At 37.0% G+C, this 21,607-nt stretch overlaps 2 protein-coding genes across 2 annotated transcripts in view; both read right to left on the bottom strand.

The window, feature by feature from the left end:
• The window catches only part of LOC130689811 (eukaryotic translation initiation factor 3 subunit F-like), an 86,764-nt gene that overhangs the window by 63,984 nt on the left and 1,173 nt on the right, over window positions 1–21,607 (bottom strand). The window lies entirely within an intron of this gene.
• Window positions 11,338–21,607, bottom strand: part of LOC130690290 (homeobox protein homothorax-like) — a 73,120-nt gene continuing 62,850 nt past the window's right edge. The window contains exons 11-13 of the mRNA XM_057513298.2: window positions 14,914–14,972; window positions 13,837–14,705; window positions 11,338–13,669 (exon numbers count right to left, since the gene is read on the bottom strand). Coding sequence (XP_057369281.1) covers window positions 14,527–14,705; window positions 14,914–14,972 — 238 coding nt within the window. The 3' untranslated portion in view covers window positions 11,338–13,669; window positions 13,837–14,526. The remainder of the gene's footprint in view (window positions 13,670–13,836; window positions 14,706–14,913; window positions 14,973–21,607) is intronic.

Genomic DNA, 21,607 nt, shown 5'->3' with positions numbered 1-21,607 from the left:
CATCATCGGATCATCGTCCAGTCATATATAAGAATATAACATACGCCAGCTCTTTTGTGAGTTGGGTGCATATTTTTCAACAACAAATTTTAAAAGATGGAAGATTCTTTTTTTTAGGCGGAGGAACCCTTCCAAAAAAATAGTTTGAATTTCGAATTTTGATTTTGATTTTTTTATGAAACCCGCAACTGTTCGAAATAATTCCGAACAATTTTTTTCAAATGCAAACAAAAAACCTGCGCTTGCCGGTTTTTTGTTTTCAAGTACAAAAGATGTTGCCGCGTACTTGAGGAATCATGATTGATGAGGAGGCTTTCCTTCTCGATATTTTTGTTATGTTCCCGTCGGGGCCTATGTATACACACACACACGTATAAAAAAGCCTACTGGTTATATGTGGCTTTATAGTTGGATTGGCGAATCACATGATCAACTATTTGTGTAAACTGACAGCTCGACTATGTGGTTGTTGTTTCGCTGGCTCTATACACGCACAGACATGTATGTGTCTATAAAAACGTAACTTGGCTTCTTTATGAGTACGACCGCAACTTATTTTTATGTAGACGTAACAACCCAGTAGAGGCCTATAGGCTGTAAAAAAAAAAAAAGATATACAAAACCAAATTTTTTTTATATTTATACAGTTTGAAAAGGGCGCCAACTAGCGCTACTGTGTGTAAAAAAATCGTTAATTGAAATCTAGAGATGAATAGCTGCGTCGTTCTCATGATAAACAGACACGTGTAAAAGAAAAACAACTTTACGAGGAATGTCGTACCATCAAAGTAAATAACAATATACGATACATAACTGGTTTTTTCTTTTTCAATTCAAATGTGGACACAAAAACCTCGCCGAGACGATAACGAGGAAAAAGGGAAAAAAAAAACAAAAAACAAAACACACACGAAGAAAGAAGAGAGGGTACACAACATCCAACTAATTGTGTTGTGCATACAAAACTGGTAGCTAAATTTTGTTTTTGTTTTGTTTTTCTTAGTATTCAGGTGTTGCAGCTGCTGGGCTTGGTTTATATTGAACCGTCCGTTACGTGCACTGTCAATCATCGACTTTATTTGGGATGAGCGTGAAAAGAGAATAAAAGTCACGACGATGATGTTTTTATTGCGTTGCGCATATATTTCCGCTTTTCAATGCGCGCATAGATATATGACTCGTTTATGCAGTATAGCCTATATATATAAGTGATTATTAGCAGGTTATGTGGCTAACGATATTGCGATATGAATTTACCGTCACGATTTTTACGCACGACGTTCCACAAAGTTACTCCAGCCCGTTCAATAATCAGAGAGTGGAGGTCATAATAGTCTCTAAAAGAAAACAAAAAAAAAAAAAAGGAAAGAAAAAAAAAGAAAAAGAAAACAAAATCTGAGACATAAAAACAAGACGACGAAATAAAAACGAGCCAACACATAAGGACAATGGCTGCGGGAAAAGAAAAAAAAAAAAGAAATGGAGAGGGGGGGGGATTAAGCTTGACTTGTTCTATGGTCCATCAATGTCCCAGCCGATGATCTCTTTGGGGTCCAAACGCTTATCTGATGTAATAAATACGAATATCCACTACATAAAAATGAAAGAAGAAGAAGAAAAAAAACCGGCAGTGTGTGTGTGTGTGTGTTTGTTCTGTGTTTGTATATGTGAGTGAGACAGAGAGAAAGAGAGCCCCAACATGTGTTTTATATATATATATATATATAAAGAAAAATAAAAAGGAAACCTGGACTTTTTGATGATAATTTTCGTTTCTTTTTCTTCTGGTTCTTCAGTTTGGTTTCCCCTCAGGATAAGAGCTGGATATGGCGATATCATCTACCTGCGTCTTTCTTTTTTTTTTTTTTCCTAGTAAAAGATGCAGTGGCATCTGGAAATGCTCAGATATTATTCTCGTTTTCTCTAACTTCTTATACCATGTTATTTAAATAATACAACAACAAGAAAAGAAAAAAAAAAGGGAGAAAGAAAGAAAGAAAAAAAAAAAACGATTTTCAGTTTTGTTCCTTTTCTTTTCTCATTTCCCAGTTCGTTTTTTTTTCCTTCTTTTTTTTCTTTCTTTCCCGTGTGTGCTTCCAAGCAAAGACGAAGAGAGTATGAGAGAGTGTTAGACTGGGGATGGTGTGACAGAGAAATAAATGCCACGGTCGTTAAGGAAAGAGAGGGCAACCCATCGTGTGTCCCTGTGGCGCTGCTGCAGCACATTCGTCCACGTCTCACGACTTTATATATATATATACACACACACACACTCTGTACGTACAGCGTATATATACCACCACCCTCTTTTTTTTTTTTTTCTTATGTTCCCCTTTAAACTTACACCGAAAGAAAAAAATATCTTCTTTTATACACTTTTTCTTTTACAGTCGAGCAACAAGAGGCTTTTGTAATCAATAACTTTTTTTTTTTTCGTTCTTTTTCTTCTTCCCCTTTTTGTGCACAACGTAGAGAATGCAATGTGTGTCCTGCTGGTGGTGGTGGTGTGTGTGTACACTAGCACATAACATGATCAATGGCTGGTAATTTTGCAGCCACAGTACATGGGGGGGATGTTTCGGCAACTTAACATGCATTGATGCATATTATAATAGAAAAAAAGGATTGCCGGATGTCTGCGTGTGTAGGATATACTTGAAAAAAAAAAAAAAAAAAAAGAAACTATGTAACAGCTACCCACGGCGAAGAGAAAACTTCAGAGGGTTGAAAAATAGACTACAATCTGATGTGCTTAAAGCTTAAAAGATATTAAGTCGCTAGGGTGTCGTACAATTTCTATTCTTTGTTTAATTTTTTTTGAAAATATCATAGCATTATCCCTTCAAATTTGGCTAGTTATAGCGAATTAAGTTGACGAATTGTCTGCTTTTCTATACAAAATAATGATCTCCTTTCGTACTATGTTGGCCTCATTTTTTTTTTTTGACGTAGAAATCGTTCTTTTTGTAACACAGCAAGCTGATTATAGCAGCAACTGCGTACGAGTCGACAGGTTTCAATTGATTACGAGCTATTGCCGCTTGATTGCATTTCTCTGATTGCTTTTTTCCTGCCATTTCTCATTTTTTTCGCCAATCAGCCGCTTGTTTTTCTTCTTCGTTTTCCTATATCGCATTAGCTGTGAGAACTGAAAAGAAATCCCGCTAGGGATCGATGGCCTCACGATACGACCTTCCATTTGTATGGTCGCGTACAAGGCAATCTTTAATACCCGTCTCGTTTTCTTGCTTTTTATTTTATTGTTACACAATGTCTGGCTCAGTGTGCGACGCTTGCCGTCGTTGAGTAGCTCGTTCCTGACTTTCATAGGGTGTTCATATAGCACATCAACCCTCTTCTAAAAGATGCTCTTTTTTTTTTTTACCCGTTTTTATTATTAACCTTTTTCATGAAAAGTGAAACGAATTTGATCGTCCCTATATTGTTTTCATCATAAAAATGAAAGGCATTGCGTAACTTCGATAGATAAAAATCATCTTGCTCTCTGTATTTCAATGATTCGATAACGTACAGCCAGTCTATACTTCCATTCCATCCCAAAAAAGGACACGGCATTCAATTCAAATGATTTTTTTTTTCTTTATCCGAAGGGGGACTATTGTATACACATATAAAGAGATACGATTTAACTGTATTTTTATGACATAAAAGGGAAGAGAAGCATACACTCAGCTCGCTATTCGTGTATAGATATTTAAAGGGAGGGGGGCGAAAGTAGAAAAGCCAGAGAGAGAGGCTGCAAAAGACGTTTCGTGTCGGAACATTTCACGCCCCGTCGACATTCATGGACCTTCGCTTGCATCGGCACCTTTTATCAGCTCGCCGGCGCTGCTCTTTAGCATATATTTTTTTTTCTTCTTTTTTTTTCCCTTCCATCTTATCCGCGATATCCCTCTCTTTCTATTTATATATACGTTACTTGTACATGTAGTATATTTATAATGTCTATTTAGATATTTTTCTGATGTAAATTAAGAAGAAGAAGAAGAGAAAAGCCACAGGTGCAAATGTATAGAAATACCATCACAAATCGCTTAGGCTCGAGTTCCAATCAAAGGAGGGGATTCTTTTACGTCACATAAGTTTTTTGTGTTGCAAACGGCGCAGTGATTATAATTAGCGAAATAGTTGTGGTGTGTTGCGAAATAAACGGCCTTTGATTCACACTTTGTCTTGGCTGTCGGAGGAAAGAGTGAACGATTCATCTTGGAAAGAGAGGGTTGGGAAGCGTTTAGAGAGACTTTAAAGAGAGAGAGAGAGAGAGAGAGTGTATATATTAATAGGCTAGTTGTGGTAGTGATGTAATATAAACGAGCAAAGAAAAGTCCACTTACGATACGGGTGTTGCTGATTGATCGATGGATTGTTACAACACCCGCGTTAATCAATACACGATAATTACAGGATTGAGCATCGTTATCACGACGATGCACACCTAACATGATTATACCCGTTTCCCAAAGAGATGGGCGCCAAAATTTGGGCGGATCACGTCAAACGATTTTTTATATCCCGTTACTGGAGGTCTACGGGTCTTTGGAGAGTGATGCCATATCACTAGGTGTCATTCAAAAGGTCGGAAACGCTACTACCTAAACGTTCAAATCCAGAACAACTGAGGACGACAATCGATTCAGTTTCATTAAGAAAACTATAAAATGTACGGGAAAAAAATGAATGATGTAGTAGAATTATTTATAATATTTCGATAACCAATAATTTGACGATAAAACAAACTGGACTTTCAGAATCAGCATCAAATTTTGAGTAATATGTATGATTGTGAGCGATTTCCAAGAGATTTCGTATTTTGGTCGATTTTGGCAAAAGTGAGAAGGCTATAGCCTTCCCACTTTTTCATTTTTCACAAAATTCTAGATATGATTAAAAATACATGATTCCGATTCCAAATCAAGCGGGAGTCACGAAAATCGACTTAATTTTTACATGATATCTGTAGTTTTCAAGTTATTTGAGTTCAAAGTGGTTGCGCTTAACACCACTTTGATTTAGGTTTATTCAAAAATTGTTAAAACCAACACGAAAACTAATATTTTATTGGAAACCAGTGTCCAATTTTGATTAAATATTATTAAATTACAGGTAAAAGTCCAACTTGTACAAAAAGTTGGGTTTCAAAAATAAGCCCGACAAAATAAGTGCAACTTCCTTCTCAAAAAGATTTTATTTCCTCTAAAAAGATTCTATACATAACAATAAAATACACGATCTGTATTCAAAATCGAACGAGGATTACACATATGGTCTTCATTTTTCCATTTGGCTTGATCTTTTTGAAATAAATATTTTAAAAAGGTTTTCAAGGTTGGCGCGCTAGCATGCTGCAGCGCTCGAATGCTACAGCACAATTATTCTAAATATTTCAATAACTACTAGTTTGACGAAAAAATAAGTTAGATTTCCTAAGTCAATATTAAATTTGGAGTATTATGTCTATTTTTGAACGATTTTTAAGAGATTTCGTATTTTGGTCGATTTTGACAAAAGTGAGAAGGCTATAGCCTTCCCACTTTTTCATTTTTGGCTAAATTTTTCATTTCGCTTAAAATACTTGATTCTGATTCAGAATTAAATGTTTATTACGGAAATCAATTTTTTTTTCAACAGGCTCTTTGGTTTTTTAATAAAACGTAAAAAAATCGGAAAAATAAGAAAAGTCGGGCTTATTTAGTCGGGCTTAAAATTTTTTTCTGCAAAAAATGACACTTATCGGAATTGGTTAAAAATCACAGGATTTGCTCAAAATTGATTGCTGATTCCAAGAAAATTACTATTTTTTCCATTAAGTCAATCGTTTTTAATAAAATTTTTAATAATAAATACACCGAATATTTGACACAATGCTAGCGCGCCAGTACGCTATAGCGCTAGCGCTATGCTGTAGAAATATTGGGTGTATTTCCAAAATGGTTATATTAAAAAGACTATAGCCTTCCTAAACATTTTGACAGCAAACACCGAAAAACAAGCTTTATTTTTGCGTGGGCCCTACCGTTTTGAAGTTATTTGAATTCAAAGTAGTTGCATTAAAAAACCACTTTGATCATTTTATTTAAAATACTGTATAACTAACGAGAAAACTAATATGTTACACAGAACCAGTGTTCAATTCTCCTTATATAACAGTCTTTATTGCAGAAAAATCTGAAGCCCACAAAAAGTCGGGTTTCAAAAATAAGCCCGACAAAATAAGCCCGTTTTTTGTAAAAACGATTTATTTTTCCAAGATTCTACATATATAACAATAAAAATACGCATATTATATTCAAAATTGAACGAGGATTATAAGTATGGTCTTTGTTTCTCCGCAGAACTTGAACTTTTTGAAATAACCCTTTAAAAAGGTTTTCAAAGTTAGCGCGCTGCACGCTATAGCACTTGAAGAATTCTACAGCACAATCATTTTAAATATTTCAATAACTAATAACTTGACGAGAAAACAAATTAGATTTTCAGAATCAGCATTAAATTTGGAGTATTACGTGTGATTTTGAACGGCTTTCAAGGGGTTTCGTATTTTGGCCGATTTTGGCAAAAGTGAGAAGGCTATAGCCTTCCCACTTTTTCATTTTTCACAAAATTCTAGATTTGGTTAAAAATACATGATTTCGATTCCAAATCGGACGAGAATCACGAAAATCGACTTTATTTTTACATGAGACCTATAGTTATCAAGTTATTTGAATTCCAAAGTCGTTACGCTCAAAACCACTTTGATTCCGCTTTATTCAAAAATTGTTAAAACCAAGACGAAAACTAATATTTTATTGGAAACCAGCGTTCAATTTTGATTATAGGTTTATCGAATTCCAGGTGAAAAATCTTGAACCCAACATTTGTACAAAAAGCCGAGTTTCAAAAATAAGCCCGACAATAGAATAAGCCCGACTTTTCCGTTGAATGAATTTTTTTTTTTGAAGTCTATATTCATAAATGTCTTATATTCAAAATTGAACGAGGATTACAAATATGGTATTCGTTTTTCCATGAATATGGATTTTTTGAAATAACGCTTTAAAAATGTCAAAGTTAGCGCGCTAGTACGCTACAACGCTAGAATGCTACAGCACAATTATTTGAAATATTTCAAAAACTAACAATTTGACGATAAAACAAACTGGATTTTCTGAATCAGCATTAAATTTGGAATATTATGTGTGATTTTGAACGATTTTCAAGAGATTTCGTATTTTGGCCGATTTTGGCAAAAGTGAGAAGGCTATAGCCTTCTCACTTTTTCATTTTTGGTCAAAATTTAGATGTGGTTTCAAATATATGATTTCGATTCAAAATCAACGAGAATCATGAAAAGTGACTTTATTTTTACATGAGATCTATAGTTTTTGAGTTATTTGATTTCAAAGTGGCTGCACGCCAAACCACTTTATTCAAAAATTGTTAGAGACAAAAAGAAAAGTAATATTTTATTGAGACCCATGTTCAATTAGAATTATATCTATATTGAATTACAGGTGAAAAATTTTAAACCCAACATTTGCAAAAAAAATTGAGTATCAAAAATAAGCCCGACAAAAAAAGCCCAACAAAATAAGCCCTATGACTTTTTCGTTGAACGAATTTTTTTTTCTAAAAGTCTACATATAACAATTTAAATACAAGATTTACACTCGAAATTGTACGAGGATTACGAATATGGTATTTATTTTTACGTGGAACTTGAACATTAGAAATAACCTTTAAAAAACGTTTTCATTGTTAGCTCTCTAGCACGAAACAAGAGAATGCTACATTACAATTAATCTGAATATTTTAATAACAAATGGTTTTACGAGGAAGCGAACTAGATTTTCAGAATCAGCATTAAATTGAGAGTATTATGTGGGATTTTGAACGTTTTCTAAGAGATTTCGTATTTTGATCGATTTTGGCAAAAGTGAGAAGGCTATAGCCTTCCCACTTTTTCATTTTTCACAAAATTTTAGATTTGATTAAGAATACATGATTCCGATTCGAAATCGAACGAGAATCACGAAGATCAACTTTATTTTTACATGAGACCTATAGTTTTCAAGTTATTCGAGTTCAAAATGGCTACACGCAAAACCACTTTAATTTCGGTTTATGCAAAAACTGTTAAAGACAAAACGGAAAATAATATTTTACTGAGAATCAGTGTTCAATTATAATTATATCTGTATTGAATTACAGGTAAAAAATCAAACCCTACATTTGCACAAAAAATCGAGTATCAAAAATAAGCCCGACAATAAAATAAGCCCGACAACAAAATAAGCCCTTTTTCGTTGAACGAATTTTTTTTTCTAAAAGTTTAGATATAACAATTTAAATACAAGGCTTGTACTAGAAATTAGACAAGGATTACAATTATGGTCTTCATTTTAACGTGGAACGTGAACTTTTGCAATAACGTTAAAAAAATGTTTTCAAAGTTGGCGCGCTAGTACGCTACAGCGCTAGAATGCATTACATCATACATTACAATTATCCTGAATATTTCAATAAAAAATGGTTTGACGAGGAAGCGAACTAGATTTTTAGAATCAGCATTAAATTTAGTGTATTAGATGTGATTTTGAACGATTTCCAAGCGAATTCGTATTTTGGCCAATTTTGACAAAAGTGAGAAGGCTATAGCCTTCTCACTTTTTCATTTTTCACAAAATTCTAAATGTGGTTAAAAATGCATGATTTCGAATCAAAATTGAACGAGAATCACGAAAATATACATCATATTCGCGGAAAACTTATATTTTTCCAAAAAAAACGTAACAAACTGGTAAGAAAAAAATCGGTCTTCTAAAATAAGCCCGACAAAATAATAAGCCCGACTTTTATTTATTTTTTGTTTTATCACCAACTTAGCCTTTGATATGCTTAATGATGTAACAGTCACATTGCAACACACTAATTTCGTTCAAAAATTGTAATAATTACATTGGAAAATGTTTTTAAAAAACGTAGCAATAAAAATATCATGGTAGATTGAAAATTCAAGTAAAACAGATTTAAATCTTATTCCTTCGTTGTTGATTCCTTTCGGCGAGCATGGGTAAAACCTATTTTAAAAAAACAACTTAAAAAAAAAAAAAGAAAAAGAAAGAAGATATCGGGAATTTCGATCGAGCGATGAAATCCTGGTCACGGATGGGGAAAAAAAGAAGGCGGCCATTGTTTAAAGAAACAAACAGCTTTTCTCCCATTTGTGTGTGTGTAGTGATGTTTATTCTTGTTGCGATGGCACTTGATTGTCCAGCAAAGAGAGAATGATAGGATGGGCATGTTGGTGGCTAAGGCGTATGTCTGAAAGGAGAAGCCATTTGTTTATTTTTGTTTTTCTTGTTTCAGCTGAGCGGATCACGCAAACCCATTCCGCGCGCCCGTCCCTATAAGGACCTGATGGCGCGCGATGTGGGCTGCTGCTTTTTTTCGAAATAAAAATAAAAAAAAGCCGCCGCCGCCGCTCCCGCTGCTGACACATGCAGGGTCCCAGGTAATTCCAGAAAAAAAAAAAGGAAAACTTTTTTTGTCTCGAATGCCGACGAGAATTCAAATTGAACTTTTGTTTCGTTTTCTTCTCTTTCCCCTCGCTACAGTATGTATAAAAACCCCTTGTGCGTGTGTAGGTTAATCCGTCGGTAGACACGAAACAAAAAGTTTTTTTTTTTCTTCCTTTTTTTCAACTCGCTGTGTTTGCCCTGGAGTTTTGCGGTTTGCGGTTGTTCGTTCCAACGCAGCCAACCCAGTCAGGCCTGGAAGGCAGCGTGCGGAGCCGGTCGAACAGCGGGGAAGCAGCCGACGCGGGAGGGGCCTGCCAGTCTCTTGATTCCATCACGGGCCAATCAATGTTTCACACACACACACACGGAGAGAGAGAGAACAACAATGGCTGGTGGTACTTTTTGAGCGTCTATACGCACACACACACACACACACACACACACACAGACAGATATACAGTTGTAGACCTATTACATATACGATGTGAAGTCCCAAGGTTTTTTTTCCGTCCGGATGACAGGATGTTTGCGGTCGACTCTCTCAACAATAATAGTAAACTGATGTGCGTACTGAGAAACACAGCAGTTCCACCTTTTTTTTTTTTTTTTTTTGGTTTTTATCTTGACGTACACACATGTATTATTTAATGCTGGAGATAATCCGGTTTCTCCCCTGCGGGTATTTAATCCGATTTCCCTTAGCTTCCGTCCACGTTTTTTTTTTATCTTGTTGTTGTTGTCTTTTTGATTCCCTTCCCATCGATGATTTATTGATATTTTAATTACTATTCATTATTTACTCGCCGCAAGCGCTATGTTGATTAGCTGGTGCGCACTACACACCGGCACTTATCCAGTCACTTTTGACGAACACGATTGGACAGCTAACGTGTAATCGAATCCGTGAGCTGCGGTTTTTCATTTAGCGCGTGGGTTTTCCGATTCCACGTTGTCCAATCCATAAATAGATAAACCATCGCTCTGTCATCCGATGACCAGCTGCTTTACCATTTGGCAAATGTCTATCATTCATTTCGAATATAGAGTCGTTGAGAATTCCTAGCAAAAAGAAAGTCGCTCGATACAAACAAAACAAAAAAAATACATGCAAATTACATTTTTTTTTTTTTTGCTGTTGTTGTTGTTGCTCAAATCGAGACAAAGTAGCATACCATGTAGATGTTGGCTCTTTCGTAACTGGCGTGTGATTGCCCGGTACTCTACTCATTTGAAATAGACACACAGAGAAATAGGTAAGAGAAAATCGAAAGGCGGTTGCAACAGCAGCGAAAAAGAATCAAGATTGATGGTCTCTATCGTCTTGATGATATAACAAGTCGACAATGCGTGCTGTTTGTACACACACACAAAAAAAAAAAGAACGAAATCGCGTGTCTGCGTACAACTGATCAGCCTGTCCTTCCAAATGGCGGACTGTATCGTATACTGCTAGCTATGCAATAAAATTTTCCTATTCTTGCATTTTCATTAGTGGATGAATGTCTAGCCTTTCCGCGGGCAAAAAAAAAAAAAAAAAAAAAAAGACGAAATCCTATGCAAATTATCGGCAATCATCCGATTATTTTTTTTTTTCTGCTGATTGGGTTAGGTATAGACCGTTAGAATTGTACCGTGAAATTGATAACACAAACGAGCTTGAATCAAACACAAGTCTCATTTGTTGTTACACACGGAAAGTAGATAGGTTTTTTTTCTTTTTGCTGATTGATTTGAAAATGAGCTGTTAGTTTCTGGACGATTTGAATATTTACAAGGGAAAATGAAAAGGGAGGAAATGAGAGAGAAAAAAAATGCGTTTTGTGTTTTTTAAATGTAATCGATTCTATATAAGAGAGAAACACGGCGCACATACACTCTGCCAACACACACAGCACGTACTTTCCAGTGTTTGGTTTATAATAATTAATAATAATAATGGACGCCAACAGAGGGAGGAGAAATTTTGAAACGCAAAAAGAAATTGAAAAAAAAAATTAAACAAGAAATAGGGAAACAGAAAAAAAAATTGGCTGGCACCACAACACAATTATTTCATCATTAATTAGTTAATTTTTTTTTGTAGTTTTTTTCTTTCATTTTTCAAAAAAAAAAAAAAAAAAGGAGAGGAGGTTTTGGGTTTGGGGGTAGCACAAAAAAAGGGACAGAGTGGAGGGGGGACAAACAAACAAACGAAGAAGATGACAATACATGTACAATTTTTTCGTCGCGTGTGTGTGTGTGAGTCAATATTATATTTATATTTAATAATACCAGACGACCAAGAAAAAAAAAATTCTTTTTTTTTCCAACGATGATACACAAATAAATGTTTAAAAAAAGGATGAGGGCGACGGCAGCGTGACAAAATCGTATACACACTCACACACACACACACACACACACGAAATGTTTTCTCGTCAAATCTTTTTTTTTTTTTGTTTTGCAAAACGGGAATCGAGAAAAATCTTCAAACTTTTCTTTCCCCCCCAAAAAAAGGGTTTCCGTGCGTCATTTGTTTTTCAAATTTTAACTTTTACTGTTTGAATAATACAGTTAACTGTCGTGCGTGTACAGGAGAGGAAAACTGAAGTTAAAGGGAGGGGGGGGGGGACGAAAACATTTTTTGTTGACAATACCGGTATAGACGCGCATAACTCGAAAACAAACAAAAAGAATCCCTCCCCTCTTTTTACGTAATATCTTCGGGATTTTCTCAAGTGTGAAGAAATTTTGGCCACGTATTGCACGCTCAACAACATCTCTTTTTCATCTTTTTACGTCGTTCGTTATGATTGTGGGGGTATAATGCGTGTGTGTGTGTATGTGTGTAAACTGTTGGTCTTGGATGCGGTAATTTTTTTTAACGGGAAAAATCATAAAAAAAGAAATCATCGTGTCACCGGCCACTGGGGGGGGGGGGAGGAGGGGGGGATAATACACGTGCGCGAGATGGGGGGGGGGAGCAAAACAATATTACAAAAACAAGGTGACCAATTTGTTGTTGTTGTTGTCTTCTTCCTCCATAAGAAAATGAATTTTTAAACAAAATTTTAGGAGAGGGATATCAAAGCACAATCACACGCTCACACACAATGTTATTTGATGGGGAGGTGGAGGGGGAGTGAATAGATGGAAAGTACATCATGCTGCGAAATTTGATTTGATTAAAAAAAAACGAAAATACATTCAAGAAAATTGATGAAGACGATTACAAAAAAAAAAAAATTTTCCCTCACAAATAATCAAAAAAAAAAGTAATAAGAAAAAAAAAGAAGATTTTTTTTTTTCTTTGTACAGTATACGTATGAGGTGTGGTGGGATTTCGCCACGCGCAGGAAGGGTTACATCTTCCTGCACGCATCCCGTATTGGCTGCTCCCGAAGATGTGGTTGAGTTGTTTTCTCTTTATACCAACAACTTTCTTCTTTTTGTTGCGATTCTTTTTCTTTCTTTTTTTTTTGTCCTCGGTGTTGATTTCTCGTCGAGACATTTGTTTCAAAAAAAAAAACAAAAAAACAACGAGGAAATAATTCAGAGGATATTCGGGATGACATTTCTCCTCGGAATGGAATTTCCCCGGCCGTTTGAAATCACAGACACTGCGCACACACACGACATGGTCCGCGTTGATTCTTTTTTTTTTTTCTTTGCTCTAACACGATAATCTTCTTTCCAATTTTCTTTTCTTCTTCTTTCGTATCTTGATGTTGCACACGAAAAAAGAACAAATAGTGCAGGTGTTGTTGTTTTCATTGTATCGTCCCATTTTCTTGATGGAACGATACGGTACGCTAGACGCGTGCACACACACACACACACACACACACACACACACGCAATAAAACACAATAACAAAACACACTGACGAAATTCCGAAAAATAAAAACACAAAAAAAAATTGTTTGATGAGTGATGATGGTGATGCTTAAAGTATTTGTCTCATTTCCCTCCTTTTGAATGTTCGCATTCAAGTTTCAGCCGCGTGAATATCTTGTTTGTTTTTTTTCTTCGAGAAACCGTAGCAGGAACAAAGAGCAACATCCGGTCGACGCTGTTGACGCTTTAAAAAAAAATGGCGGAATCGCGCCGTCCGTGTGATTCAAATCGAATTGATGTGTGTACGAGGTTTTTTTTTTCTTTCTTTTGAGCTGTAAAAAATAAAAAAATACGTTGAATAAATAACATATTTCAGATGAAATAGTTGGATAATAAAAGAATGTCAAATTCAAAAGGCATTTACGCAATTTCGTCTACGCGGGAAAAAACAAATACGAAAGTATTTGTCAACATTTTTGGTTTTTTTTTTATTATTTACCTGTCCACCTGGAGGGGGGAGGCTGAATCTTTCAGAAGGGAATCCGCGGGATCTTGATGAGTGAGTGGCGGGAGCGGTGACGTTCCTTGACGAATTTCGTGATGTCGCCATGTGTGCGGTCGATTTTCTTGTTGAGAGAAGATTGTTGTTGTTGTTGTGTATGTGTGGCGTAGTAAACGACGTGTGATGTTTGATAGCGACGCGACATTATGATACATTTATGTATATATATAATTTGTGGTGTGTTGGTTTTGTTTTTGTTTCTTGCATTTTTGTTTGTCTTCTATTGTTTTATTTTTGCTGCTTTAACTTCTTCCGTTTCTTCGAGTAGCGGGAACGAAAAACGGGGGGGGGGGGCACATTCGGAAAAAATGGGAGGAAAAAAAAAACGTTCGGCTTTTTTTCTTTGTCAATTTCAATTGTAAAAAATAGTTCCATAAAAAGAAGGGGAGTAACAAAAAAAAAAAAACGAAATTCGCAAAAGACACACTAGAGATAATGTAAAAAGGGACGCGGAGATAATACACGCATGCAGCAGCAACGAGTTTTTCTTCTTTTGAATTAGAATTTTTTTTTTTTTTTTTTAAGTTTTTCCATTTTGTTTCAAATTGTTTTGTTTGTCGTTGAATTTTTTTTTTTCTTCAATTGTCTACTTTGATGATTGGCCTCTTTGTTTCATTTTTTTTTTTTTCAGAGATGATGGCCGTAGTACTGCGGAGGATAGTGGTACTCGGAGTGGAAGGCCATAGGATCGGCGGGCGGCCGATGCATCATCGCTGCTGCTGCCGCTGCTCCGCCGTCCATCATGTAGCCCATACCGCCACCATCAGGACTGTAAGCGCCACTAGGGCCAGCTGGATACAAAGCCACTGTTTTTAAAAATGCAATTGATTAAAACAATGTCCCGAGTTTGAAACTATTGGAAATCTAATTTTCATTTTGAAATGTTAGGGACTTCTTAAAGAGGCCCGGCGTGTACAAAAGACCGTGATCACAAATGAAATGAGCAGACAACATTCAATTTTTTTTCTTTCTTCCATGAACGTCCTTAAATGTTTACTTCAATAAGAAACTTACCGGCACGATTCGACTGGTCGATCATTGGCTGAACGATTCTACGCCGGGCGTTGATGAACCTGAAATAATAATAAAAAAAAATTCCTCAATTATTAACAAGTCATTATTTATCGTGTGATGCAGGACTATATACAGAAGGGAAAAAACTCATTATTCGACCAGACTTGGATATTCATTTAAGCACACACACACACACACGCTCACGAGTATTTATTTATTTTTTTCTATTTATAAAAATAGGATAAAATAAGAAGGAAAAAGAAGAACGTTCGACGTTCTTTGGCCTCTATTGTGTACGAGGACAATTGAAAACAACGTCCCTCCAGAAAGCCCAGAGAAAAAAAAAAAAAAAAGGGGTAACGAGATAGAATAGTATAATAATCATCATCCAGAAGGTGACGTCAGCAGCGAAGACGTGTTCATAATGAGCCGTGTGATTCGACTGTCTGTGCGCCCATTTTCTTTCCTTTCCACCTTACTATTTTCTGCAGCCAAACGGGGCCTAGAAAAGAGGTGGACGGTAACAATCATTACCTTAATTGCAGGTTTTTTTCCCTGTATTATTCTCGTTGATAAGAATAGTGGAAACACGAAAGGGAAAGACGCGCTGCACACACAGACGGAAAGAAAAAAAAAATGTGTAATACTACTAGACAGCGTAGGCCAGTTGATGATGAGAGAATGAACAGCTGGCGCGCACACCAGCTTTTGCTTTAGACAATCTCTTTTTTTTTTTTTAATTTTCAATTTTCATTCTCTTTGGCACGGGGAGGAAACCAGACAATAACAACAGGAAAGAAAAAAAAAGAGGAGGTGAATGATATATCAGTTCATCTTCTTGACGCTTTTACATACGGGAAGGCATTCATTTTTATTTTAGTTTTTAGTTTTTTACGTGTAATATGCCTCTGTCCGGAACCTGGTTTCAACAACAAAAAAAATGTGTTGACCTCACAGAGGGGAGAAAAGAATTACGAAGAAACAAAGAATAAAAACCTTTAAAAAAAAAAGCAGTTTGAAAGAAACAAAAGATAATGTTGTTTTGGTTTTATAACTAAAAACTACCAACAAGCTGAAACGACGTCATTTTTTTTTACGATTAACTAGAAAAACGGAAACGCGCATCATCAAAATGAAAAGTGAATATTGCGCTAAAAAATAAAAGAAAGAGAAAAAGAAGTTAAGGCCAAGCTGTCACTTGACCCTACTCCCAAAGAGTCATATTTATATATAGTTCCTGATGATACACATCTCATAAATACCTGCTGGCTTTTGGGCGGGAGGGGGGGGGGGGCAAACGGCTGTTGAACGCAAAGGAGGGGAGAAGTGACATTTGCAGTAAAGGGGATTTAGAAACAGAACTTCATCAAGGCCCCTCAGATATATAAGATTGAACCTCTGTTTCTTTCCCCCCTCCTTCTTGTCTTACCCCAAAAGTCGGCCCAGTTTTTAACCCGATGTCGCCATGTAATATCACCGTGATATAACTCTTCCCTCCCGTTCGTTGCAGATGTCGCACCCCAACAACTCTCTCACATACGATATTTTTTTTTTTTTCGTTCAAAAAGATGATGAAGAAGTTTAGATACAACATGGCGACTTGATCTATCTATATCAAAGACCTATACAATCTCTTTTTATGCGAGGCACAGATCATTCTGGACCATCCCATACGCACGGCTCAAGGGACGGAAAGCAAAGAAAAAAAAACGGACACCCGAAACTACTTTTTGTTGTTGTTGTTGTTGTTGTTGTTGTTGAGGGGATCACTGGATTTTCTCGCAGCGATGGCCGACGCGAAATAAACAGAGAGAACATGGCAACAGCAGGAGGGGCTCAAAGCTCGAGCAAATAAGAAGGAAGCTGCTGATGTATGTAACACAAAAGAAGGAGATCGGGCTAATGGATTCGCCTGACATGAACATACACAACAGGACACAGACGCACGTACAAAAAAAGTGTGTGTGTGTGTGTGTGTACCAAGTAAAAAAAAAAAAAAAGAAAAAAAAGGCTGAAAAAGAGAGAGTTTTCCATCAATTTCCCTCTTTTTCCCCCTCAAATACATTATGTATGAGATTATAGAGTTCCTTTTTATGGGCTCAGAGAAAAGAAAAAAAAAAATAAATAAGAGGAGGCATTATAAATAGCTAGATTCCGGGAAACTAGGCGAATTTTCCTATGCAAACACAGCGTGTGTGTGTCTGTGTGTGCGACCCGAACTACCAGCAAAAAGCGGGGGTCTGTTTGCCCGGCACACAGCACACACACAGGACGGAACTGGGAACACAGGAAATCAGTAAGGATTTATCATGAAAAAAAAAAAGAAAAAGAAGAAGAGAGGGGCAGCACATGATGGTAAACTCAAATGCAATCAAATAAAAATGCAAAAAAAAAAAAAAAAGATCTAACGGCCAGTTCTTTTAAAAGCATCGGCGCGCAGGTATTGATTGTGTCGTCGTAACGGACGCTTTGGCCTGTTTATAAGCTGAACAAAAAAATTATAAAAAAAAAGAGGGGATCGCGAAAGATTGGGTTATAGGCAATGGGCCGTTTCAACTAGCAACCAAGTAGGCCATTATTCCATCAAAATGTATTTCCCCCCCCCCCCCCCCAAAAAAAAAGTATTGCCGTTTTAAAAGTACCACCTTTTGTTTCGTCTCTCCCTCCTTTTTTGTTTTGTTTTAATGTTATTAGCCGCCATTGGTTGGGCGCACGCAGCGAGACTACATGGGCGTTACACACACACACACACACACAGTGTGTTTCAATCAAAGTGGAGGAGAGATGCTCTATGGAGAAAGTATACGACCAATATATATATATAGAGAGAGAGAGAGGCTTTTCGTTTTTATATTGGGTCGTTTCCATCCGAAATATTACATCGGGAGGCATTCAAAGTCTACAATAATGGTAGTGGTAGCTATCACCGTTACGAGTTGCGCCACTACACACTCTTTTGTTTTGTTTTTTTCCAACAAAAAAATTCAATCGAGAAACATGGTACAGTCAAACCCGATTTTTTTTTTTGTCAGTTTGGCTTTGGTGAATGTAATCAAGTATTGAACCGTGGCACACGAGGCCCTATTAGAGCCGATGACGTCAGCGTATATATACAACTCCCTTAACATATTCCCTCCCTTTTTTTTTTTTTTTCTGTATTGCAATAGCTGCTGGGCCAGCCCTTGCTAACACATAGACAAAAACTGGCCCGTACAACTAAAGAGGGGGTTGGTATAGGGACGGACGCTATGTTCTAGACTGGGCAGAGTTAACGTCTAAAATGGCCGCGCTATTAAAGAGCTTAAAGCCCAACCCTCTGACGAAGCGACAAAATGAGACTGGCAAAGTATATCTAAACCCTCTTAACAGCTTTATGTTGTGTGTGTGTGTGTGTGTGTGTGTAAGCCTGGAAAAAAAAAAAAAAAAGGCCTCTTTATATTTATACGTTGCTGCTTCTCTTTTTTTTTGTTCGTGGGGGGAGTGTTTGAAAAACAACAATATCTAACATACCAAAGATTCAAATGACTTTGTTTGCCCATGTATGCGATTTCACATTGCATTCAAGACGTATTATTAGTTATTATTAGTTTTTTTTTCCTGACTAATGCCGATAGATTTGCAATAGTTGAAGTTCACTTACAGGACATGAAATGCCTTTAAACTGAGTAACAAATGAGATTCGTATTGCCTTTTACTTATGGCTCTTTTTTTTTCTCGTTTCCACCAGCAAAAAAAAAAAAAAAAATGGGGAGAGCCACAATGTAACGGCAATAACAATAAAAAAAAATGTGCTTCTATAAGAAAACTCTTTTTATACGAAAAGGAAAAAAAAAAAGACCCAAGTCTGTTGCTGATGGCCCCTTTTTTTTTCTTTCTTGCGCTAGGGGTGAGCTGCTGCTGATAATGGCCGCCATTGAATTTGTTTTGGTCAGTCGGTCTCTGGTTCTTATCGGACTTGAGCCAACTGACTTGAACGAAAAAAAAAAAAAAAAAAAAAAGAAATCCTTCTGGCATCAGCCTTTTAACTTGTTTTAAAAGAGAAAAAAAAAAACGGGGTGATCTACTACCCTCTGACCGAATTGGATGATACGTTTCCAGCCCTCCGCTGATATGATACATCATTTATACGCATTATTTTTTTTTCTGATATACTTTGACACACTTCAAGGGGTCGGGATAGGTTTTTCGTGCTCCGTACCACAAATCGTCGTCAATGCGCTGCAAACAGCGGACTTTCTCTCCCGCCCTCCCATACACACATAAAATAATACGCTGGGCTATATTATGGATCTGTCCCTCTAGACTTCTAATACGCTGTGGTCCCGCGTTTTCCCCTCATATCTATATAGTAGCGAGTGGTGTAGGAAAAAGAGAGAGAGAGAGAGAGAGAGGTCATTTCAGTGTGACGTGGTCGCACTACTCAAAATGGCTAATCGATTCACGGGGACACGGTGCGGAACATTCGTAGGAACGATGCGGTAGCGAGGCAGGAAAGAGCTCAAGAGAAGATGAAACTCTGTGTGACCGATGTGAGTGGATCGTTCATCTATGCGCTAAATCCCTAAACGGTCATCTCAATAGCAAAAAGGGAAAAGAAAAAAAGATGAGAAGCTGTGGGTTCTGTTTTTCTTTTTAAGGCCAGTGAGGGGGGGGGGGAGATCAAATGGTGCGGTCGTGTGTGTTTATTATTATTATAAGAAAAATAAAAGAGGAGCGGTGAGGGGGCTGCGGGAACAAGACCGGAAACAATTGACCCATTACCAAGCTGTTGGCAACCCCATGCCAACGACTCTCGGGAGAGAAATCATCACCAGCAAAAAAGCCCGACTCTCTCATTTTTATTATCATCATTTTTCCCTTTTTTTTTTTTTCTTTTCTTTTCTCTGTTGAAGGATCGTATCCTGTTGTGTTTTCTTGGTTTGGGGCAAACGATGTCGAGTTGGCCGGACGTCCATTTGAAATAAAAAAAAAAAAAAGAGCCTAACCATTGACACAGCTTGTTTTGTTTTAAGTATCGATATCGGCTATTTTCAAAATCAAACGACACTGAAACAACATGTAAAAGCGACTACTTTGAAAGATTAGACGAGTCACACACACACAAATTCATTCGAGTTCGGTTTTTCTTTCTTTCGGTGTTGAATTTCATTAGCCGTTTGTACGCGTACCGTGAGGGAGCCCCCCTCCCCCTCCCCAGAAAAAAAAGGGTATGTCAATCAAAAAGTCAGCATGAACCTTTCGTCTAACGAAAAATTTCAAAGAGAAAATAACAACTGGCAAAAGAGCAATAAGTCCAGGTCAGAATCGTGTCAATCTCTCAGACACACACACATACAAAAAAGAAAAGTTGTACTTAAGTTGCCTTGTTTACATGCCGCTAGTAGTACCTCCTCCTCTTTGCTCCTCCCTCATTGCCTGTAGAAGGGAGACGGACAGGCCATCAACCGTCAAACGGGCAATAAGTAACAACCGGATTTTCCGTTCTTTTTTTTTTTTTTCCCTCTCCCCTGAACAAAAAAAGAGATGACGGGGCGGGGATCGTTGTTGTTTTGCTGCTTATAACGTGTTCCATGTCACTTTCTCAGGATATAAAGTCAGACGAGGAGGGGGGTACGTTATTCCAAAAAAAAAAAAAAAAAGAAAGAAAGGGACCCGCCGATTAATACTCTTATTTATATATATATATTTTTTTTTCCTTTTCTTTCTCCCCCTGCCTGTTATTCGTGAACTTGAAGAGTCGGCGCACAGCATAGAGCACAAACTGACAGGTTGATTGGCAGCTCTCACTGACAGCTTGTTGTCCGCTGCGAACGCGTTCTGCATCGAGGCGCGCACACATTCGATGTACAACGCCGAGCAAAAAAAAAAAAAAAAAAAAAAGGAAAGAAAGAAAGAAAGAAGCCCCACTCCAATCATCGGTGATGGCCAGCCCAGCGTGACGCTACGAGCCTATAAGCGAGTCAAGTCAAACAACAACGAAAGAAAAAAAAAAGAAAAAAATTCGAACACGAAGAGAAAACTTGAAATGTTATGTCGCGTGTCCGACAATTTCCCACGCCTCATGTCGAACGAAAAAAAAAATGCTTGTGCTAAAACTTACGTGACTCGATTTAAATTTAAATAACGCGGCGGGAAAAAAGAAATTCCCGAAATCGAATTTGTCCGTCGGGAAAAAAAAAAATAAAAAATGGAGAGCCTTCGAGGATGGCTAGAAGCAAGGACAAGACATTAAAAATAAAATAAGAGAGAGAAGAAAAAAAAAAAAAAAGGGCTGGCGAGTTGAAATGAATTGGAAGTGGCCTGTTTTTCTTTATTATGAGCCAGTGTCATTGGCTCTCGACAATTGGATTTAAACCAATTCAATTTCCTGTCTGCCTTTTTTCGTTTTACATTTAGTCCGAGCAGCCAAACAACATGGCAACTTCACATATCTCATCATCTTTTTCTATGCATTATTTTTTTTTTTCTGGTCATTTACAAAGGTAGAAGAAAAAGAAAAAAAAAAATAGACACTTCCATTTTTCCAGCAGTTCAAAAACTTGGGCATGGCTATTTAAAAAGAAAAAAAAAACACAGAATTTCGGTCATGTTCCCCTCCGGTCGGTTTCATTTCATCTGTGGTCAGGCAGAAAAAAAGGAAAGAAAACGAGGAGGAGGTCTCAACAACAACGACCTCTTCACTGACTGCATGAAG

The sequence above is a fragment of the Daphnia carinata genome, chromosome 6 (genome assembly GCF_022539665.2).
Source record: "Daphnia carinata strain CSIRO-1 chromosome 6, CSIRO_AGI_Dcar_HiC_V3, whole genome shotgun sequence".
NCBI lineage: Eukaryota > Metazoa > Arthropoda > Branchiopoda > Diplostraca > Daphniidae > Daphnia > Daphnia carinata.
Note: the sequence above shows the minus strand (reverse complement) of the source record. Positions and strands in the feature narration are given on the sequence as shown.